The 24311-nt window shown below is 39.5% G+C and overlaps 2 protein-coding genes across 6 annotated transcripts in view; one reads left to right on the top strand and one right to left on the bottom strand.

Moving 5' to 3' along the window:
* The first annotated feature begins 1090 nt into the window (after window positions 1-1090).
* Window positions 1091-18523, top strand: LOC137125197 (BTB/POZ domain-containing protein 10-like). 2 transcript variants are annotated; one of them, XM_067500270.1, is made up of 8 exons: window positions 1091-1259; window positions 9239-9528; window positions 9668-9989; window positions 10163-10265; window positions 13454-13574; window positions 15633-15830; window positions 16270-16380; window positions 17191-18523. In XM_067500270.1, exons 2-8 carry the CDS (start codon window positions 9318-9320, stop codon window positions 17733-17735), a joined length of 1611 nt encoding a protein of 536 aa, XP_067356371.1. In that variant the 5' UTR covers window positions 1091-1259; window positions 9239-9317; the 3' UTR covers window positions 17736-18523. The 2 variants fall into 2 exon arrangements, with proteins under 2 accessions (XP_067356371.1, XP_067356370.1); XM_067500269.1 differs by lacking the exon at window positions 1091-1259 and adding an exon at window positions 4923-5180.
* A 686-nt stretch (window positions 18524-19209) lies between these two features.
* bmal1a (basic helix-loop-helix ARNT like 1a) overlaps window positions 19210-24311 on the bottom strand; it is a 30163-nt gene continuing 25061 nt past the window's right edge. For all 4 annotated transcript variants that reach the window (XM_067500264.1, XM_067500265.1, XM_067500267.1 and 1 more), the window contains one exon: window positions 19210-24288. In XM_067500264.1, coding sequence (XP_067356365.1) covers window positions 24131-24288 — 158 coding nt within the window. In that variant the 3' untranslated portion in view covers window positions 19210-24130. The remainder of the gene's footprint in view (window positions 24289-24311) is intronic.

Genomic DNA, 24311 nt, shown 5'->3' with positions numbered 1-24311 from the left:
CGTCCTGGGTAATTCCATCTTATTTCTCTTCCTTCAAATCAATAATTGTTTATTCATTTATATTCAGTATTTAGTTCCTCTTTATCAGTACAGTCTGTTTTTGGACCATTAAACAAATGTGCATTTCATGATCTTGGCTGCAGTAAGAGGGCGGTTAGTGAGGTCCAGCTTATGCACAACATCATGGAATATAAGCAGGTCCAGGAGCGCCGGGAGTGGCTGCAGATGAGGCTCCGTGGCATCCATACTGCCCCGGCTGGATCAGATAAAGACCAGACCGATTCTGAGGAGCTGCCAAACCTGACACCAGATGACATCCAGTATGCTTTGATCTTCTTGGAAAAGCTCCTCGATTCGAATGAGTCATGATTTTGGTTTATTTTATTGTTATTTGACTAGCTATAGTTTATCTGTCTGTCTTTTGATTAGAATGCACTTTTATTTATTCTGTATTTTCACTTTATTTATTTGACTATATTTAATTACATTCATTTGGAAACTGCCTTGACAAGACAAAACTTTTGTCCCAAAGCCAGTGCACTTTTATACACAGAATTTAAGTGGTTCACAGTATTGTCCATGTAGTGTTGTAAACCAGTTGTAAATCAATTTCTTTTACTTCATCAAATGCAAGGGAATACAGAATTAGACCAGCAATGTTTATGATTTGACAGTTTCCTTATCAGTAGGCACTCAGCTTCATCTAATTTAAATTATACTATACTATGATGTATTATTGCATTGTATTACTACTTGCTGTATTTAGACTAGTTTTTGTTGGATTTTCACTGTAAAACCTTAAAAATTTATATAATCAACGATAGGCTATGCCTTCAACTACACAAAAATAAACTGTATATTCTTTTAGTAATAACAACTGGCAAGGCCATTTATTCTCAGGTGTATATAGTCGATGAATGCATAAAAACAAATTAATCAACTTGCTTTTAATTTGTTACATATACTTTCATAAATTTTAACCATTGTTACTGTTATTATTATGATCGAAAATGATTAGAATAGCCACGTGTGGTGGTGCTGGTCATTGGAATGTGTTTTTTGTCTCGCGATATGTTGCACGTGATTTCTAAAACCAAAATAAAGGAGTCCACAGTTGAAAGAAGCTCGTGTAGCGTTAGCTAGGTTATTAGTTTCTACAAAAACGCTTCTACGAAACCCATCAACACATTCGTTGGATTAATACAATGGACTGTTTTAACAAACGTACGAAACGCCGAACCGGAACGTAGCGGAAAGAGGTAACATTACTTTTTTTGAAAACTCCTGTGTACAGCTCCACGTTAGCTAGCCAACGAAAGCCGTGTAACGACAAGGTTGCTAACTTGACAAGCTAACGTTAACAATAAAAGTCTAAAATCCTCTTAGCCAGACTGAAGTCTCCGTAAAGGACGTCTTGCTTTTTACGTCATTTGTAGATTTATACAAAGTCAGTTTTAGCAGCAAAGTCGGTCGCGTAACGTGAAGTGAACACTATCAGACTTTAAAATTGTAGTCCGAGAAACAGTGAATGTGTGGCAGAGTGTTTCCTTTGGTGCTCTCGTTCATCTATGGGAAGATGTGCATGGTTAAAAGGAAGATCACATATCTGGGCTAACTGTAGCTTACCCTTAACTACTGTGGCCGTTGTTAGTCCAAAGATCATCTTATTATAGACATTTATTAACGCGGAATCTTAATTTGTTTTTTGTTTTTTTTAATTTAGCTTTGCTAATGTTAAAGACATATGGGTTCAAGCTAAGCCATTGAGAAGCACTTTGAGGAGACTGAACCACTCGTCTGTGTTAACATTGGCTGTATTTGTGTTTAAAACCTTTTTAAGCGTATTAAAAACATTTATATTTTTTTTCACCGATAACCATACAGTACCTAGCCCCGTAGAAAAACGCCACACCCCACATTAATGGTAAATGGTAAATAGTCGCTTAACATTAATTTTATGCCCTAGGCTATATACACACATATAGTACCACTTAACTACACTAACAGTGTTTATTGTCACTGAAACAAACAAATACATAAATGTAACTGTGTAATTTAACTTGGAATGTTTGGCTTTTTTTAATAGTTTAGTTCAGTTTAAAATAGTAGGTTGTTTGAAATGAAATGAAATTAAATTAATGAACCACTAAAGTTTTTTTAAGTTTTTAAAATCTAGAAGGCTAGCATTGTTTAATGCTCTTCTTCTTGGTTTGAAGAACGCTGTGTTTCATTTTAGGGCTTCGAAGCATGGGCAATGGCATTGCAATTTTCCCCTTGTGATACACTTTTTACACTTTTATTTTTTAAATTTTGCAATATAAACAATTTAACCACATGTTTTATTTAGGACTGTTTGGAAAGAATGAAGCGTTCTATAACGATTGGTGTAATTTTGCAAATGAGTGTATCTGTATAGAAGAGATTTATGTGTTTCTGTCACAATACGTTTTTTTCCCTTTCGTCACTCTCTGAAATATGGAACATTTCCATTTTAGAAATAAAACGGTGAATCAATCGGCACTCTAAAACACTGCTTTGTAAAATTACCAGCTAAACTAACTTCTTATGCTGTATTATCACATCTGTTCTCTAAACTCACTCGCAGCCTTATGACTACATTTTCAGCTGTTACTTCAGGTATAGTAAATATGGAAGTGCAACATGCTAATAATTCTATTGGCAATTCATATTGCCAATAGAATTTGCCAATTAGTAAACAAACTAGTCAAAGTCATGTCCTTAGACTCTTCAATGGTTAACGTTACTGCAGCTGTTTCAATGGCAATTATCAATGGTGACATTAGCAACAGATGATGCTGCTCCACAGCCAGGTCTCTGTCCAGGAGCTGTTCATTAACCAAACCTTGTTACTCCCTCCAAAGTGTGACCTCGTTTTAGTTAATGTTGTGAACCCATACCCGATGTTTGTGTCCAACTTAAAGTCTGTGTTGCAGAGTAGCAATAGCAAGCGGGCTAAGATTAGCTTCCTTCAGATGTGTTGGTCGGTGACTGTTGTTGCTTTCCTTGGTTTTATTGACTGCACATATGAATAAAGACACCAGAAACCCATGGCAATATGAGATGCATTTGATTTAGTTTTCATTCAGTTTGTTTAATCATAATAATTCAAACCTAATTGAAGATGGAATTGCAATTTTTTTATATTGAATTGCCAATTGAAAATTGAATTCCTAATTGATTAAAGACCACAAAAAGCCATGGCCTTTTGAAATTCTTTGAATTTCGGCTAATCTGTAACAACTGTCTGTAGAGCAGTTAAATCAACTTAATTTCTTTTCTCAACTTAACGGAATTTAGTGGAATCAACTTGTACTTTAAAAAGCCTTTAAAACAACCTTGACCTAATTTTATTTGTAACTTCAACCTGAGTTAACTCATGTTGTCAAAGCTGCAGGGAAACCCTTGTTTCTAAGCGAAACCAAAACGATTCACAGATTTAAAATCATTGTTTTAAAAGATGCATATATAGTGGAGGAGATGTTTAATTCCTTTTGTAGAAAGAGACAGTCTTTGCAAAAATGGCTGACCTCTAGGTATTATAGCACTTATCTTGATCTTTATTGTGTTCTGTATAGTTATAGAGTATAGTTTAGATACACTATATTGCCAAAAGTATTCGCTCACCCATCCAAATAAATGAATTCAGGTGCACAAAGCAAGGTCCATAAAGACATGGATGAGTGAGTTGGGTGTGGAAGAACTTGACTGGCCTGCACAGAGTCCTGACCTCAACCCGATAGAACACCTTTGGGATGAATTAGAGCGAAGACTGCGAGCACTGTGTATTATGTATTTTATAAACACACTCCTAAACCTTGTGGAAAGCCTTCCCAGAAGAGTTGAAGCTGTTATAGCTGCAAAGGGTGGGCTGACGTCATATTAAACCCTATGGATTAAGAATGGGATGTCACTAAAGTTCATATGGGTCTAAAGGCAGGTGAGCGAATACTTTTGGCAATATAGTGTTGCAAAATACATATTACCTCCTATGACATAAACAGAAAAAGCCACTGCAGTATTGATATTATCTTGTAGTGTTCTCCTCTGTTGCCATCAAGATGACATTGCCTGTACAGCTCCTCAGGCAGTCCGAATCAACCAGGACCCTAAAATCAATACAGTTTGTGTTATGATGACTGTGTAGTTATAATATAATATGATACATTGATTGCATTTTGCATTTCCAGTCCTAACGTTGACGGGAATAAGGGGAGGATTTGGGAAATCAGTGATATTTTGATATTGAGTTTTACTGTGCTGCAGATTATGTGCCAAAAACCTTTTCTTTGTGTTTACTTTTCCCCATTAAGTTTTTCTTTGTTTTCGACAAGACGGTAAAACTGCCTAAAACAGTCTTGCAGACAAATCGATTCAAGTGCCGGTTTAATGTTGCGTTCAAATTATGTTGTAAATATTGAGATTCCTGGGGCAGTGTGGTCCTGCTCGAAAGAACAGCTCTAGTCATACGCCTGGAAGAACTGAGACTTTTGTGGGTGCTCTGTGGAAATAGTAAAAATGTGGATGTCATTTACACAACAAACAGCTTGTGTAATTAAAATTGATTGACATCAATTAATTCATCATTTATCTTGATTATGTTTAAAAGGTTTTCATGGTTTACATTTAGCAGAAAATAATTGACATAGGCTGTTGTATAATCTTAATAATCTAATATTTTTTTCCCAAATGACTCATGATTTGAACTAGAAGTGGAAGTGGCCCTAAGTCATTAGTGATGATAGTACGTGAATCTTATTAAAGAGAAGCATCGACCAAACACTCTTAGTGCGTCGAGAACTGAGAAGTGGAGGTTTACGTGGAGCACATGAAGGCAGCATCACTCTGATTGAGCCGAGCACGCGGCCATTCACAGTTTCAGCCCCCTCCTGTGACTCTTGAATGACTAGCCGGTGTGCGTCGCCCTTACCGTGTGGACACCTTTTAAAAGGTTTGGGTCGAAGGGGTGGCTTTTACAAGGGAGTTGAAGTCCAGGTTGAGTGCGCGAAACGATGCCGATGAAGTTGGAAAGTAATGAGCGAGGATGCTGAAGCTGCCCGCAAGCCCGCTTTGTTCGGAGGAGCGCGATGCTTTTGTGCCGCTGTCATCCCGCAGCTCATCCCCTGCTGCTTTGTCTTCACTTGGCCCTCTGATACTGACCAGTAGGTGCACGTTCGCTTTTATAACACCGAGATTTTAGCTCCGGTTCCGTGTTACAGGTAGTGCTATCGTCTGCAGCTTAGTATAATTTATTTTTATTAAAGGAATTCCAGTAGTGTCATACATGGAAAATCACACTGTATTATTCTTGATGGGACTCTGGCTTACTCTTTTTATACTTGAGGAGTAATAGTGATTTTGTAACATGAAATGTTAATCTTGATGTGATATTCCTAAAGAATATAAATCTTAGTTACAATTTTTTCTCTTTTTGCTAAAATTCTTACTATTTTAAAGGCATTTTCCCTGTTTGTATCCTTATTTTATGGATATTTATCTTGGATTTTAACCCAGACTGCTGTGCTGCACAGAGCAGCTTTCCTGCCTCTGCCCATCACTGTGTCAGCAGCCCCTAAATAATAGATGGGACCCTCACCCGTTGGGACTCTCACCTCACGCTTTTAATAGACTGTCAGGACGTCTTGCAGCTTTGTGAGTTATTGTGCCTTTGATGGGCTGGGGAACTTGACTTGTATTTAACACGTTAAACATCTATGCAGAGCTTCTGTAAGCACTGCAGGCTACTGACCTATTCAGAAAAGGAAAAAGCAAATTGTGGTATCAGAGGGGGTGGTGCCCAGTAACAGGAAATCAGACAAGTGAAACGTTAGCCCCCTTAATTCTCTCTGGCTGTGTTTAGATCTTGGCTGTTGCATATTTGCATTGCCATGTGAAAGATAAGAGGAGGTGCCTGTCCTGAGTGAAATATCGCCTCCTCAGTTCCATTGTTCCCTCTGCCCTGCTGGTCTGGCTGCTGGCTCCCTGTCTTTGGCTGCAGACCTGCTTTTGTTTTTATGATCCTATTTCTGTCATTAAAATCTAATTAGAGATAAAACATTCATTTATGCTGTCTCATGCACTAGTGGTAATGCAGCGCACCACAGCACAATCAATCATAATTTGCGAGATCACTTAATTGTGGAATATTAAAAATACGGACTAATAGTATTCTTATCATTATATATTAATATATACAATTTGTATAAGGAATCCAAAGCAAAACAACAGTATCTCTTTTTTTTTATATATATATATATATATATATATATAAAATACACACACACACACACACACACACACACACACACACACACACACACACACACACACCCTTCATTGCTGGTTTTCATTATTTTGGTGATAGGTGGTGTCTGTAGGAGAGGGATTTTGTCCTCTGTGCATGTAAGGCAGTACATCTGAACTCACTGAGCTAGGAGGGTGTGTGTGTTTGTGTGTGTGTGCATGCGCATATGTGCAGTATACATTTTTCCTTTCCTGAGCTCCCATGGTGAAGCTTGTCTTCAGTGACATTGCCATATTTAGCAGCTATACCTTTTATGATGATGTGTTGTAAAGAAGTAAAAGATGAGCATCTCGGTTTTTTATTTAATTTCTGAAATGTTACACATTTGTCTAAAGTTAACAGATACTCTAAATACTTCTTAACATTATCCATTTTTAAATTATAAAATCCTTTGTAAATGGAGTGGAACCAGTAAATATAATTCATAGTTTGGTATAGGGTTTTTGTAAACGTTTTCTTACATTATTGATTGGAATCGTCAAACAAAAAACTGTGACCTTGACCAGGTGTAGCATAGCATTTAGTGGTAATTGAAGGTGCAGTCATCACACTTTACAGTTTTGTCATGAGTTCACTGGTTTAGTTAAATCTTGTCTGGGCATGCCAACCCAGACTGTTAGCCTATTAGCGTTTCAATCAGTCTTTTAGCCATCCAGCCAGCTAGTCCTCAAATCATCTGCTACCCAGACATCCAGTATGTTAAGATGTCAGTCAGTATTCAGGGAGCATGTGTCTCATTACCGGACTCTGATGCTCTGCCCGAAGAAGCACTTATTTTATTTAGTTGTACAACAAGAACAAGTATATACTGTACAACCTACATGCTCAAATCAGACTCAGTGAAGTAGGCCAGGGCTTTATGTGATAGTGGTGTGTTATTTATATACATATCCAGGAGGCATTTCTCTGGCCCTTTATACTTCACAAACTCCCTTTCTCCTATGAAATAATAAGAGGAATTCTGTCCCATTATCCCTTCTTTTCCATCTCTATGCTGCTATAGCCTAAAGTAGATGGTCATCCTCATGTTTCAGCTCCTCTGAGACAAGGCTCTCTTCATTACTGAGACCTGGATGTGTTTCTGCCTTATGAGCTCAACTCTATTGATCAGACATCATGCAGCTGCACTGTCACAGGCTAAGTTAAATGGATACATTCATCAAAACAACAACTGCGAGAATGTAATTTATCACAAAATAAAAATGGCAAAACCAATCTGGTGATACAAAATGAACCAAAAATCCTGTTACTGGCATTATTATCACACAAATTAGCACATCACCCAAGGTTTAACTGTGTATAATGCTTTAATATTTCAGGCTAAATATATCAGTGTCAAGCTTTATATTGGAGCTGCTACTGTTAACCCATTGATTGGATATCAGGATTTTAATCAGTCAGATGAATTGATTTAGAACTGTTATTTGAAGCCTTAGAATTTATGTCTACATATAATATGTAATATGTTGACCTTGAAAACACAGTCAAAGGTATTTCTAACATTTACCCTTACATCCAATTATACGTAGAATATATTACTCAAAAACTAAAAATATTCAAAGAATCAAACCCATTAACATTTTAAATTGAGTGTGTACATTTACAGTATACATCCTGTCCATTTAAGCATCAAGGTTGCATGAGAGTGTTTGTGTGTTTAAGTAAATCCTTTCTGAAATGGAGGGTAGATACTATAACTGCTCTCTCAGGGCTGCTTATATATCTCAAGAAGAAAAACACTGAATTACAACAAGCTACTCTTGAAAGCACCAGCTGCTCAGGTATTGTTCCCTATCAATGAAACATTTGTTAAAACATGCTTGTGGGGCAAGTAATCAGGCCACTTCTGTTAGTTAGCTTTGAGTTAAGTGAGTTTACTTGGATAAAACAATGGATACTGGTGCAGACTGTTTCTGTAGCTGCAGGCGGAGGGTGGTAGTTTGGTGTTGATCCTACTTCTGCAGCAATCAGCCTCTGTAAGGGCTCACATGATTTGACTGCAGACTTTTTACAGGTTCTCTTGTTATTTCACAGTTCAGCACTTTACCCTGTGAGCAATTTCTGCAGAAGTGTATGTCTGAGTGTGCCCGCAGTGTCTCATCCATGCAACTATTTTCCATGTAATCTGCAAAAACAACTGCAATAAGTTACTGCATGTAAACCAAAAAATAGTGAGATTAACTTCAAACCTTATGTAAACATCGCAAAGAAATAAACGCACTTTCCAAAAAAATCCAACTCGTAAACACAAACCTTAGTAACAAAGTAATGTCATCATGTTAGAAACCTGCTTTCAGACAAGATGACTCTGATCACCTGTCAAAGTTAATTCCAGTCCAGTCCTGCTTCATGATACTTTAAGAAGCGGGTTGAGAGATGTGGAAGTTATGTTTTTAAAGCCAGTGGAAGATGCCCTATATGGTTCAATGCCCGATAAATGGTTAGGGACGACTTCACCTGTTTCCAACTTCTATGCATTTTTTTTAAGGAGAACATGTGTATGAATGATAATAAACTTCCCTCTGGTTTCCCGGTATTCAAATATACCTCTACTTTTACATTTAAAAAAAAAAACTCCCAAGTTATTCACTTTAGTTTATTCTGCATTATGCAGAGGGATAGTTTAACACATGGAAAGTAGAGGGACGTTTTAATATTATTCATATGCATGTACTCTCAAAAATAGAACCATAGAAAGCGTGTTGAAGTTGCCATTCAATTTCATTAGTAGTCACCCGCATGATTGTAATCTTATTATCTGTAGAAGAACTCGGACAACATCCTACTTGTGCGTCACCAAAATTCTTAAGTGTAGTCCAGTTTGATCAGGATTTTCTTCTGAGTTTTAAGTTAAGGATATGTTGAGCATAAATGAGAAACCTACTCATAACTCTGATGTCCTCACCTCTCCATCAGAAACCGACAGTGTGGTTTGTCAGTGGTGGACTACGACCACCATCAGCAGGAGCTGCAGCTGCAGCAGCAGGTTAGCACCATGAGCCTGTATGGTGCTGGTGCCGGTGCCGGTGCCGGTGCCAGTGCCAGTGGCGGTGCTGTTGGTGGGGCAAGAGAAAGAGGAGGAGCAGAGCATTACCGGGAACAACGGCGGCGCTCTGGTGACCGCTCTCGAGATTTGTCCCATGAGAGGGGAGAGAGCCAGCTGACTCCTTGTATCCGAAATGTTACTTCTCCCACTCGACAGCATGGTTAGAAGAAAAAGATTTATTATAATTGACCAAACATCAGTTTGTTGGTTCACTGTTGTTATAGTCTTTATTATTTACCAATATACAATATGTAGTGGAAGCTCAGTTTGATGACCTATATTTGTCCTCTTTCCCACAGACCGTGAACGTGGAGACGGAGGCTCGTCCTCTAGATCCTCCAGTCCACGCCCTCCCAGGGTATCTCTTCCTTATTCTCACATTGGAAGTGCCATGACTGGGGGGCACATACCTCTGTCACTAGGTCCTTCTGGTGTTGACCACCACCCCAGGATCTTGGGACAAGGACAGTGCGATATGATTTATGTTTATGACCTCAGCAGCAAAGAGGGCCATCGCAGCGGACTGAGACTGGGAGAAAGAGTGACACTCATCGTGGACAATACAAGATTTGTAGTGGACCCTGCCATCTTCACAGCTCAACCTAACACCATGCTGGGAAGGTAATGACTGACACTTAAGATTACTGTAGGTAAACATACCTTATCTGTCATTGTTAACATTAAATATCAGCATTTTCTTAATGGATTGAAAACAGTACAGATGGATGAACACCAGTTTCCCCAGCTCTATTTAAGTCTTAACAATTTTTACTGAAATTTTGTTTGTTATTCAGAATGTTCGGCTCTGGGCGGGACTACAACTTCACACGACCCAATGAAAAAGGAGAGTTTGAAGTTGCTGATGGCATCAGCTCCACTGTCTTCAGAGCAATCTTGGTGAGAAAGCGTCTCTGGGTGACTTTAGCTTACAGCCTCTACACACACCATCGGCAGCCTGCTTTTTTTTTTCTCTCAGTCTCTTTCGCTTTTTTCCCCCCATTTTCCTGCACTATCTTCTTCATTTTCTCAATAACTTAATTGGTTTGTATCTTTTTCTCCTCTGCTTTTCTATTTCTTTTTTAATCCTATTTTTCTATCGCTTCTCTATGGAGAACAGCGAGTTCAGAGCCGTTTTTAAACCTACATTACACAGCAGTGTTTTATTAACTTTCTAATTCTCCTCCTGCCTATTTCTCTTTCCATCCCTCCATTTGTATTACACCTGAGAGATCTCTCAGTTGACCTCTCCCTTTTTCTGTGCCTGTTTCTTTGTTAGTAGACTTCTTTTCCACTTCCCTCCCTTCCCTACTGCACTGGTCTGTTTATTCCTTTCAGCTTTTGCAGACGCGTATATTCAGTTCAGCCTTTATGTTTAAAGTCCACTGTGGTTTCAAGTTCAGCTTCGTAAACAAAAAGTACCTTGCTTCCTGTATTGATGTATGGTATGTTAGGGTATTATTTTTTAGTGTTCAGCTAAAGATAGGTGCTCCTGTTCTTGCTGTTTTGGGTTCACAGTGATGGTTTGTAGCGTACATGTGTGGAATTACTATGTGTTTGCAGACCCACCACTGCAGTACAGTATGAATTGAAGTGTTGTGTCGGTCTGTGGTCAAGCAGAAACCTCTACAGGTTTTGGAGTATTCAGACCCCTTTCATTTTTGCACACTTTACTGTTTTTGGGATTTTATTTTAAACGGATAAAACTGTAATTTCTGTCCCATAGCCTACAACCTTCAAATGACGAGTCATAAAGGAGAGATCACAGATTTTGATTCAGATTCTGCTCTGGCTCCAAATCATAGTCAGTTGCATCTTGTTTTTTTTATTTTTCCCTGATGTGTCCTTACTGGATTCTACCTTTAGCATATCGAACTGATTGAACATAGTTTAGAAAGACTAGCAGCTTGTATATATGTGTTTGTAAGATTACACAATTTGCACTCCAAGGCCAAAAGCAAACCTTGAAGAACAAGGGTCTCTCTGTAGACCTCCCTTATAACATTTTACAGTGAGGCACAGATGAACCAATTCTAAAATTTTGAATGTACCAAGTAGTAGAATGATTAACAGACATGCCAATTTTATCAGTTTATCCATCCATTCATCATTTTATCCACTTATCTTCTTTAGCGTCATGGGGAGGCAGGAGCCTATCCTAGCTGTCACTGCCCAAGAGGCAGGGTAAAACCTGGACAGGGTGGCTGTCTATCTCAGTGCCAACACAGAGAGACACACATAGACAGACAACCATTCACACTTACAGGCAATGTAGAGTCACTAATTTACCTAACGCTGATTACCTTGGACTGTGGGAGGAAACCAGAGGACCCAGAGACTCCCACAAACAGGAAGAACATGCAAACTCCACAAAAAAAGGCTGCAGCTGGTCAGTAGGTTCAGTAGGGACCTTCTAGTTGTGAGGTGGGAGGCCTAATCCCTCCACCGCTGTGCTACCCTAGGTTGAAATCATATGACTTAGAATAGGAACTCTTTAACTGCCTTTCTATACTCCATGTATCTGACCATATGAGAAAAATAAAAACCCCTGTTCATTCAAACACAGTGCAATCCATCAGTGCTTTTACAAACATTGTGGCAGAGATTAAAGCCTATGGTAATACTTTTCATTGTTAGAAGTGCTGCATTTAATTTTTATATTATAAGATTTTTAGAATATTTTACTCCCAATTAATTTATACATTAATGCATTCCAATACAACACCACCACAAATCATAGCCCTGTAATGTACCACTGTAAACAAGCTTCTGGGCTGAACGATTTCTGGCTGCAGTCAAGATATGAGCCTTTGTTGCATTTAATCTCCCTCCTGCTGTTGATATTCTCTGTCTGCTTCCACTGTAGAGTCCCTCTCAAACGGAAGACTTCATTATGTAAACCAATGGCAGTTAACTATATTGTTCTCATGTCTGAATAATTGCCAGATCTACTTCTCTTTCACAAGTCTGTGAAGTGAGGTTTTATTAATATAAAGGCAGCAGAAAATTTTCAGTTCACCGAGAGGTTATGTACATTTGAGTTTTGTGTATTATAATCTCTTTTGTACAAAAACTAACTGAACCTGAATAAGCATTCCAAAAAAGAAAATGCACTGTGAATGCTTCGGCGCTGAAAGGATTTGGCTGAAATAGTTGAAAGTTTTGCTTTTTCAAGGGGAACTATGTGATGTCATTGAAAATGTTTTCAGTGGCATCATCATATCTTTTTTTTTAAACATTTTTTTTGGTTGTATTTTAAGTATGAAAAAATACATATACAAGCAGTAATGTACTTTTTATAAGAGGAACGTTTAAAGGTTTGAAGGGTTTATTAGTGCCGACAAGAGCCTGCAGTGGCATTGTGGGATGTTCCTCAGAAAACAACACATGGCAAAGGTACAGAGGCAGGTTATAAGTGGAAATACAGCCTCCAGTGTGGATAGACTGGATTCCTAAAAGCATTACTCATTAGCTTCTCTTGATACATGGCTCCATAAATGTTTTTGGCAAGTGCAAAGTGCCTCTCGTCTTTGTGAGTGCATTACTAAATAGCTAATAAGTGCTTGATCATGGTTTTGGTATAATGGGTTATGGCATGAGCGTGTTTATCTTTTGGCTTTAAACAAAACCCAAGGAGACGAAGAAAAGAGAGAGGAAGTGAGCAGAGTGTGTGTCCTGCGTGTCTGCTCCTGCATTTCTCTCACAGCCTGTAGTGTTGGAGTGGAAACTCTCTTGGGACACAGCCACTGTGTTTCGCTTGGCACTGAGTGCACAGAGACTGAGCGAGGAGGGAAAGTGGAGCAGGGAGGGAACTTGACGTCAGCACCCCCCCCATTTTGCTTTCTCTCTCCCCTGTGACGCTGCTAGATTTGACTCTCATCACTGCTTGTTCTTCATCCCTCCCTCCTCTTCCTCATCTCTCTCGCTCTCACTCTCTCTCTGCTGCCTGTCTGAGCAGACCACCATCAATAATGGCGTCTTGTTTTTTCTCCCCTGTTTGTGTCTGCATGTGAAAATTGCTCATTCTGCATGTTTGATGATTTCTCCGTGTGCATATATGCGTGTGTATGTGCTGCTAACAATGGCAGGATTACTACAAGTCGGGGATAATCCGCTGCCCTGATGGCGTTTCCATTCCTGAGCTGAGAGAGGCATGTGACTACCTCTGTATCTCCTTCAACTACAGCACCATCAAGTGCAGAGATCTCAGTGAGTACCCTGTGTATACACACTGCTTGTTGAGCTAACGTTGCAGATGCACAGAGTTTGGTGAGTGTGGAGCACTGTTGTTATACTACTACATGTTTTATCTTTATTACAGATGTGGGCATAACTTATTGTCATGTAGAAAATGTCTAATTTGGATGTATTGTCATTTACTGCAGCTGTGATTTTAATATTAATTTGAAGACACAGCTTCGTAGCTGACCTAGTTGTTTGTTTACATCAAAGGTGTCAGCTGAAATTCACATCTGATGGAAACTGTGGCATTGTGCATGTTCACAAAAATTGTCATTTTGTCACAATGTGACATGCTACTTGTGTGTGTGTGTGTGTGTGTGTGCTGTGGGCATTTGAGGTGTTTCATGCATGTTGGTGTGTGTGTGGCTGTTTCTGTCTCTGTGTGGGAGGAGCAGCCTCAGCTCACAGGCTTGTGTGTTTGTGTGTACTGAGCTCTAAGTAGGTCATGATTAGCTGTGAGAGTTAATACTTGTTATGCAGGCACCAAACCAACCAATGCGAGCAGTTCTCATTCTTGTACCAAGAGGATGTGAATTTTGGAGTTCATTTTAAACCCAATGCCCTGGTTAAATGTAACCATTTTTGTCAGTTTGGGTTTAAAACTTTTGTTCAGCCAAATTCTCTGGCCCCTTCTAATCATGACAAAATACATCTAATTATGGGGTAATGTAGTGGTAGTAAGATGATTTAAAAATGGGCATTAGTGACACATTTCTCGACATCACCTTTTTAAACAACAGCTTTCTGCCATTAATTCTCCCACCGTGGAGCCATGACTTTACTTTGGATGTAAAGGCCAAGTAGAACCCTGGAGTGTGATCATTCTTACTGCGAGAAAAGCTTTGGTCAGAACTGATACACTAAAGCCAGTATACTATGAGCTGTACACCTAGAAAATTTCCACAAGTATACTGTCCAGCTCAGGAGAAGACATCGTAATCGTGGAGGTAAATTGGTCATTTAACTGTTTGTTTACAGGAAATCTCAAATCTCATGCACTTACAGTCATAAACCTTATGGAAACAGTCATAAAGAGGTGCGCGATTAGAGAACATTACAAAAAAGTAATAAAACTTTACCACTCTATTGACAGCCTTATCATTCCTAACATAGTCAGGTTTTGGTCAGCAGGTCTACAGCTAGAAAACAATGACTGTTTACATGCACTGAAGTAACCAAACAGATGCTGACAGAAGACATTGCGTTTTGACTTTTAGTTGTGCGTGTGCGTGTGCGTGTGTGTGTGTGTGGAAAGAGTTTGACAGACACAACAGCTTCTTTTCACAGTGGGAACTTTCTCAGTAAAAAGAAATGCAGTGGACAGAAACTTATTTAGACATGTATGGCCTACTTGGTGTCAGCTTTAGTAGGACTTTGGATGGAATTGATTAAAAAAACGAGGAGGTGTCAATCCATGTAATCTCGCTTTATCCGGCAAATCCACTCCACTACCTTCCCATCTGCAGCCTTTTGTCCTGACGAACACATATTTTTCTAATTCCCTACACTGGTTATGCAAATGTGAAAAAGCCAACTGTAACCTGGTTACTTAAAAGCATGCACTAAGTACACTAAATATGTCTAGTAAATGGTGTCCCTGTGTACTTTCATGGTAAATTACATTTGTACATTTTGTATTATTGCAATCAACACAGTTATTATGTTTCTATTTTCTTGCTAGAAATGTTCTTCTTCTGAGGATTTTAAAACATGTTTTCAAGAAGAGTGAAGTTTATTCTATAAACACAACAAAAAGTGTCTGCTGGGAACACTTGATTTAATATATTGTTCTTAAACTGTATATGAATATCATGTTTATCATCCACTTTGTCAGTTGTTTTATTTTTTTCCCCACATAGGCATCTTTTTGAACCATTTTCTCATCAAAACACATTTTTTAAGAACAGCTTTGATCAACTAAAGACAGTAGCAGTGTGTTTGCAGTATTTTTAGGGTGTTTCTAAAGTAATGTTTGGTTACCCTCGTAGGAAAATGAAATGAACCCAGTATCATTTCCTCCTCCAGGTGCCCTGATGCACGAGCTGTCTAACGACGGGGCCCGGCGTCAGTTTGAGTGTTACCTGGAGGAGATGGTGCTACCACTGATGGTGGCCAGTGCTCAGAGTGGAGAGAGGGAATGCCATGTGGTGGTGCTGACAGACGACGATGTGGTGGACTGGGACGAAGAGTACCCTCCGCAGATGGGAGAGGAGTACTCGCAGAGTAAGCTCACAACCCTTAATCGGGTTTAAATTTTTCTGTTAACCGTGCAGAAGATGACCTGTTTGTGGCAACAGGGTGTCGGCTCATAGCTGGGTCAAAACAAATTCATGCAAGATGTCTTCTTTGAAGAAAAGTGGGTCACGTAGCAAGAACACTTTCTGAGGCTTCTGCTTGCTCCCAATGTTTGCGTTCATGTGTGTGTGTTGTTTTTTTTTTTTTTTTAAAGACATTTTCAACAAATCCAGTGCTAGTTTTTAAGATCTAAGTACTGGTCAATCAACTAACAATACTTTATTAAACCTTTTTTGTACTGTTTAAATAAAAGTCCCCGATATTCTCACATAATGTTCAATTAGTAGAAGATTAAAAAGTTAAGTGAAAAGTTGCCTTAACTTGCTCTAAGGCATTCATGTCTTAAACACCTCTCCTCTCTCAATAGTTATCTACAGCACCAAACTATACCGCTTCTTCAAGTACATAGAGAACAGAGATGTGGCCAAGTCTGTGCTGAAGGACAGAGGACTGAAAAAGATCCGACTGGGAATAGAAGGTATCGAGCGTAAACAGGAATATGTACCATCAGAATAATGTATATAATGTTACTGTGAAGTTTATAAGCTGTTCCTGGAGTGTCTAAAGTCAGCGGTGATATAAAAAACTTTGTAAATGTATAATTGGGAAAACAGTACAACTCAACTGATAAACAGTTTTTCAGCTGTTTATCTGTCCTGTAGCCCAAGTATGGAGTGAAAGCACTGAGCTGAAAAACAACAAACCTAGGAGGAGAGTCATTTTTAGATCGGCAGCTTTCCCTCAGGGTCACAGTGGGAACTCTTTCCTTGTACACATTGGTAATCATGTCGTCACCGTGTGAACATCTCAACAGCTCAACCTGAAGCAAGTGCTTCTCCAAAAACAACTACTACTTCTCTTTAAATTTGTTTTTCATAGCACATTTTATGGAAAAATCCAAGCAGAAAATCCAAGCAGAAATACACAAAGCAAGACCTCGTTATTTGAACCACTATTTGTGGTCCATATTTATTTAGTTAGTAATCTATTTCTTGGTCTAGACCAGCCGCTAAGTTTAACAAGGTGTCTAACAAAGAAATTGTTGCATTAAACTAAGGAGTTATTTTACCACATGGGATTTTTAGATACAAACAGTATTCGTGAGCTAGAACAGGCCTTCAAGGGCCCAAGTTTAGAGGCCCAAGCACATAGTTGTAGCTCCAGCTACATGGTTATGTACAGACCTGAGAGTGGAATTGTGGAAAGTTTAACTTCAGTTATGCACAAGAAAGTGTTAGCTGTTTATTTAAACGTTCTGATCAGTTTTTGCTGGTTTTGTTTCCTATAGGCTACCCCACCTACAAAGAAAAGGTGAAGCGGCGTCCCGGAGGTCGCCCAGAGGTCATTTACAACTATGTCCAGCGCCCCTTCATCCGCATGTCTTGGGAGAAGGAAGAAGGGAAGAGCCGCCACGTGGACTTCCAGTGTGTGAAGTCCAAGTCCACCACCAACCTGGCTGCAGCCGCCGCAGACATCCCCCAGGACCAGCTGGTGGTCCTGCACCCTCCGGGGCCACAGGTGGACGAGCTGGACACACTTCCGCAACCGCCAGCCGCCAGCGACCCCCAGCAAGTGGCTCTTGGACAGGGGCCAGAGAACAGCGTGACCCCTCAGCTAGCGCAGGGCTACGAGGCCCCAAGTCAGCAGGTTGAGAACAGCGTGGCCCCTCAGCTAGCACAGGGCTACGAGGCCCCAAGCCAGCAGGTTCAGGACAGTCCGAGCCAGGCGGCGCACACCCTGGCCCTTAGCAACCAGCAGCAGCAGCACAGCAGCCACACTCAGGCTACTTATCACTATGAGCAGGACCCCGACACACCATCGTCGTCTGCATGAGAGAGGCTGCACTCTTTACCCCCACCCTCTGTCCCTGTGTTCACACTGCTAGCAACTTTTAGTGACCTATTTATACTCCGCAAAATGCACAATTGGGAGCCATCAAAAACTAATAGAACAACATCTAGACACACGTTTTCAGAGCATCGACCATAAGATGCTTATAGTAACTCAGAAAACACTGACACGATGAAGCACAGAAATCCAATAAGCACAGAGATCAATGTATGGCCCTTCTTGCTTGGTGCTCACAGTGTGGACACAGACCTCTCACCTCCCCCTTCGGAGTGGTAAACCACTGCTTTGCCTTGTGTTGCAACCCTGCTGCAGCCCCTCTATCACAGTGTCTGAATGGCTCCAAACTGTTCAGCGGCCAGTGTTGGAGGTAGTCACATCAGCAGTCTCACGTCTCACCTCTGTTCATTACGTGTGCTTTTATTTATCTGACCAGAAGAGAGAAGATTCTGTATATATGTGAAAACACGTATTACATTATAATGAAGCATGTGTGAGTGTGTTGAGTCTGTCGTGGTGCTGGGATACCATACCTCACTTGTTGATTTCATTGCCTCTTCGTAGTTTATTTGGGCCCAGAAAACCATTTCAAGTGTATGTGAAGGTGTGAAGTTTTTGTTTTTCTACAGCTTTTAGGCTTTTTTTTTTTTCTGTTTGTCTGTTTTCACAGTTTTACTCAACTCCTGTTTCAGTCCTGACTGAGTTGCTGCGAGCACAAATGATGTCAGAAAAGATGTTGAACACATTGTTTTTAATAAATGGTATTCACCACAGCTTTGCTTCCTTTCAATTTACATTTTTTTTTAGTGATAGACCTAAAAGATCACACTTTGATTAACTAAATCTTAATATTTGATAGCAAACAGAATAGGGAAGTGATTCATGGTCCTGTCATGTGTCAGCCGCTGATTGAAGGAGGCAAAAAATTATTAGCACATCTGATGTGTAGAATCAGATGTGCTAATAATTTTGAATCTGAATCTGAGACATTTTTTAAAAATTAAATATTTGGACAATAGTTATTTCCATGTCACCAGTTGGTTAAAATGTACATTTTGCCTGTTTATTTTAAAAGGCAATCTATAAAATTGGGTTTTTATCAATTTTGCATAGTCTTTCCATTTTAGGGTATATAAATAATATGTACATGTGTACAGTGCTGCTACAACTTAGGAAAAACATGTTAGAAACAGCCAAAACACAAGTAAATAGAGAAAGTAAGGCAGGTACAGAATTTATAAACATTACTGCAAACACAGAAAACCACCAAATATAAAAAATGCTGTAAATTAACACAAACTACTTCATTAGCATAATGGCAACCTGTCTGCTGCAGACAACTGCAATTGATGTAATTGTATCTGATTTCTAAATGCTGCACATAGAGAAAACATTTGCAGCATGTGGCGCTTTTAGGAAAAGAAGGAAACTTGTCAGAACAATAACACGTCATTGTGGAGAGTGTTGTACTTGTGCTTTACTGATGATTAGTGTGCAGACACACAAGTTGAATCAAATCGTAGAACACAGACTTATAGGTACAAGTAATTCGATCCTGTTATTTGCGTAAAGGAAACCCAACATTTTCTCCACTGGTACTACTCTTCATACAATTGTAAAGCAGGTGTCAGTGTTAGGATGTGTGGCAAGTGATATAGGTCTTCAGACAGGTTAAGGCTGTGATGCAGAATTAACGAGGAGTTTGTTCCACTGATGAGCTCAGTTAGTCCTGGGCTTTGAAATTAATGTGGAATCGATCTTAATAGTTGGCTTCCAAATACAGTTTTAACATAAGGGAAATAAGTAACACTGCTGAGAACAGCTTCTGTACTGCAAAGTCTCATTTAGATGCAGAACCTGAACAAAGGCCTTTATTTTTAACTATCTTGAGATTGTCTCTGAAAGTTTGCTGAGCTACAGCTGGACTCAGGAAGGGAGATTAAATATACATGTTCTGCTTCTGCTGGGACTATAACTATTTCATGCATAATTCCCAAAGTATAAGCTCATGTTTTAAATGACGAAAAACATCATACGGCACAAGGTTTGACACTGTGAATGTTAACTTATACTTCATTAAACAAACAAACAAAAAAAAAAAACATACTTTTTAAAGATTATATTTTCATCTTCTAAGAACTAAAGCTCTTTGGTATACACACACACACACACACATACAAATTGTAGTGGCAAATCTATTATTCATTGACCTCCATTCAGCCATGTGGTTAATAAAGAACAGCAGTCTTCAGTCTGCAGCAGAGCTTCCAGCTGCAGGATGGCAACAACATATAAAAATACCAGCAGGCTGCAGTGATTGGCAGAAAGAACAGATCAGGTGTAAACCGGCCATGAGAAAACTTTCACCCACTGAAGAGAATACTGTTTTTTTAAAGCACAACCTCCACACTGACAGAAACAAATAATTTTATTTTAAAAATATTTCACTGCTGATACATACAATACACTCATCATACTCATATATATTTGCATAAAGTATACTCTTACATGATAATATTTAAAGATTTGATACATTATTGTCAGGTGGAGAGGGGGTATATCAACAAAGGGAACACTTTATTGTAGTGTGTAGCGTAAAAACATTGAAACAGAAAAACCACTAGAATAGATAAAGAGGGGACCTCGCCAGCTGTGTCCTGATTGGTGGACAAAAAGGGGGACAGAGCCTAAACTCGACTGGTATTAAATGTTAACAGTCCTTGTGTGACCCAGTTAACACATGTTTAAGAAGTATCACAGGGACTGTTATTGCTCTTATTGGCACCATTTTGCATCCTGCCTCAGACTCATTTGAAAGGGATGCCAAATGTTCAGCAACAGATTAAAATTTTCTGCCTACATGGAAAGAAAATTTTTTATTTTACGACGTCCTAGTTTGTGCCTCACATAGTTTTAAAATTTGAGTCACTGAGCAGTGCTTTTAGAAAACTACATAAGCATTAAAGCATTAAAGCATTTGTGACTGTAAAGGACCATTTCAGAATTTTTCTTTTTACTTTGTTTGATAACGACAGTGAGGTGCCTATAAAGAACAGGTCGCTTTTATTGTATTCATCCCTCCTGTTCCAACAGGCCATAAAGAGATCTCTTATAAAAGCCCTTTAAATATAAGCAGTTTCTGTTAATTAAGTGGATATGTTCTTAATTTGAAGTTTTTTGTTAAAACCCTTCTGTTTCCTTCCCTTACAACTCAACATAGAAAGTAACAAAGATTTTATTATTTGTATTTTTTGGGGGGGAGAGGGGAAACAAGGATTTCTCAATGACCTGTATGAAAGGGAGAAATAGTTCTGGCAATTAACGGTTTGTTTTTATATAAGCATCTAAATGTTGTTTAAGACACACTTGCTATGGTTTCCTTTAACACATTGGTTTTCCAAAGATCTCTGACCCACCAGCTGCCTATTACCTGGGTCAGGTGTGTTGAGTCTATCAGAAGCTCAAGGAAAAGATTTTAGATGAGGGAGTGGGGGAAGAAATGAAAAAGATATTTTCACCTTTTAGAGTTAAGTTTGCATCCCCCTAGTTTAATTTTTTTTTAAAAATGACTAAAAACTCTTATTTCTGAGAAAGAAACATTTATATTAGCCAACTGTGCATGAAATATCACGTTGATCAAAAGATGAGCGGCTTTCGGCTTGTCCCTTCAGGGGTCGCCACAGTGGAACGTGTCCCGCACATTGATTTGGCAGGATTTTTAATGCTGGATCTGGGCCCAAGTGGCCCTTGGTGGCTGGGCAGGGCCCCTTAAATATTATGTCTTTTTGCCATTTCAAAATAAGGGGGTTCTAACATTTGCACATAACCATTTAATATTATATAAAAAAATATCTGTACATTTCTTAAAATACTAAATGTCTCTAAACCATTTGGCCATTGTTGAATTAGATAAGCAAATGAATTCAATGCACATGGGGAGTACTGCAGCACTATTACACATCTATTTTCTGTCCATACAGGCAGGCAGTGGGACTCTATGTCCACCTCTAATCAAACTGACAACATAAAAACTTTAAACAGGGCGCTGGCGAGGCGAAGAGGTTGTTCTGTGGATATTCATCATCAAGGAGGGAAAACAGATACAGAAATGAAAATTCCAACCGGACGCTCCTGGCTGTCTCTCCTAACCCTGTGAATAGTCACAAGGCGCGATTAGAAAATATTGATTAGCTCTGTCCCTGTGACGAAGTCCTACTCTGCTGGATTACTGTCGCCTCCATCTCTAGGTGTTTATCTGTTTCTATTCTCACCCCTCATCTATATTATAGCCCTCTGCTAAAAAGGTAGTTTGCATTAACAGTTAATTGTAGCCACAGTACATCTGTGTAATAAGTGCTAAACAGACCAAATTCAAGACTAACTGTGGGATTTAAAAAAAAGAAAATCCACATACTGTAAATCTGTCATAAATCTGTCGTTTTTCCAGAAGAATTCAACTCAGAGGTATTTGATTTCTCCCAACCTTAGTCATACCAGTTACAGGGGGCCTGTTCCTATCTTCTTTTTCCAGGGCTAAATTCAAGCCCACATTCTGATGACAAACATGTTAGGACAGTTTTTAAATATTTATATCTCAAAGGCAAGAAATGCTATCTATGGGGGTGTGGTGGATCAGAAAACTGATCCAGTCAGTTCTCCTGTTGAGGAAATAGCTGACAGTCGAACTGCATCTTAAGTGCTTCATGTTGGGATCATATATAGGTGGGAAGATAAGCAGGTGGAGACCCTGTGACCCAGACCACCAGGTTTTTATGTTAGTGGGCTGATACTAATTAGCCTGCCAGCTATAGAAAGAGTGTGAGGAGCAGACCTCAGTAAAGTGGCAGTGAAGAACATTTCCTCATGGAGGAGCACTTGAATTGTCTTGGTTTGTAGCTGAGTTCCTCTGTTCCGAGACGGGGTAATGTCTGGAGTGGGAAACCGTTGTGTGCAATTCCAGCCATAAAAGCACACCGAGTTGCTGCTCCCACTACATTCAGTTAACCTCAAATTCTCCATTAAAGTCTGATCATTTTGCTGTAAAAGAGTGACTAATGACTAGTCACTCTTTTCCTGCTGAGTCCCATCCATCAACACAGAAAACTTTCAGTGATTTAAAATCTTTCTGTTTAGTTTGACCAAAAAAATAAAATGGGGAAATGACCTGAACTGGTCATCACTCATCTTTTTTCATTGGAATGAAACAACCACAGTGAAAGGTTTTAATGGTTGAAAAACTGAGTTTTATCTCCTCATTTTTGTCAGAAACCGTCTGACTCTTTGAATACTAAAGTGAATTATCAGACAGCAGTCGGTCAGGACTGACATGCTTAATCAGCACAGAAAGAGCATTGAAGTTCCTTCACTATTGTGAAGTCGCCCTTTTAACTACAATCTCAAATAATGAAGGTTGTTTAAAACAGTGTTTTAAACTAAAGGAAAATACAGAATCTGCTCCACTTGATAAAATTTGAATTTAGTGAACCTGACCTTTAGATTTGCTTGGAGAAAAAGTTAACATTCATGTTAGTTAAGGGAACAGCAGCTTGGTGGCTTTTTTCAATTTGGAGTTTGCCATTGTATAAATGAACTGAAATACACGAGATACAACTCCAAGCCGATCTTTAGAGGAGAAAACTGCTGTGCGCTCTTTCCTCGTGTTGGACATCAGCTGGCCATTTCCAGGAGGAGTGCACCACAGCCACATTTGTACAACCTCAACATCTCACAAGGAGAATGTACAATTAGAGACGCTGAGGGGGCTGTGGCAGGAGGCAGAAGTCAAGCGCTCCTCTACCCCAGTACCACTCCAACACACCTCAATCAGAACTAACATCTCAGGAGTCCTGTGTTGGTTTGTGGTTGGCGATGACAGGGCCCAGAGCCACTAGCAGACTGAGATCAGTCCTTCAGTGGAGACGTTAGCACCGCGGACCTGTAACTTATGATTCCATTTGTTGGACTGTTTATAGAGTAAAGATCTCTCAGCATGGCAATGTTAGTGAACGGCTTATTCTACAGACAACTAACAGTAAAAAGAATGATCATCTTAGCACCATATTTGGAGCATTTTTACACATAAAACCTTTTTTGGTTCAATGAGATTCAGGTCCACCTACAGGGAATGATCAAAAAGGAGGAGTGAAACCTGAACAGCAATGAGGGCGTTCAATGTTCAGAGAGAAGTCTCCTTTTTGTTTCGGGAAAAATATTAGAGCAAAATTTCTTTGTTAAGATGAACATTTTTTTCTGCGTAGTTGTGTGCACAGGGGAGAAGGAAACACGGCAGCCAGAATTCATCCTGACCAAACTGTTTCCATCAGTGGCTCTGGCACTGAGAGGGAGGTCTCTTTCTTCCTGCTTCTTCCCTTAAAGCTTCCTCACAAAGGCCATGGCAGGTCACTAAAGTCGACGGGCCCCCCCAGGCCGGCGTCTGCCTCCAGCAACGACATTATGACGGCCATGGCTGCCTCATCATTGCTGGGACTGCTGGAACCAGGCTCATCCATAATGTCTATGCTCAGGTGGGAGTTGTCACCTGGATAGAGGACAAGTCATTGA

The sequence above is a fragment of the Channa argus genome, chromosome 4 (genome assembly GCF_033026475.1).
Source record: "Channa argus isolate prfri chromosome 4, Channa argus male v1.0, whole genome shotgun sequence".
NCBI classification, from domain to species: Eukaryota; Metazoa; Chordata; class Actinopteri; order Anabantiformes; family Channidae; genus Channa; species Channa argus.
Note: the sequence above shows the minus strand (reverse complement) of the source record. Positions and strands in the feature narration are given on the sequence as shown.

Excerpts from the sequence above, each read along its gene's own strand:
- LOC137125197 (XM_067500269.1), top strand. The coding sequence starts at position 5,053 with ATGAGCGAGGATGCTGAAGCTGCCCGCAAGCCCGCTTTGTTCGGAGGA. Across the intron at positions 15,831-16,269 it reads GGGAGAGGAGTACTCGCAGA|TTATCTACAGCACCAAACTA; the intron begins GTAAGCTCACAA and ends CTCTCTCAATAG. Across the intron at positions 16,381-17,190 it reads GATCCGACTGGGAATAGAAG|GCTACCCCACCTACAAAGAA; the intron begins GTATCGAGCGTA and ends TGTTTCCTATAG.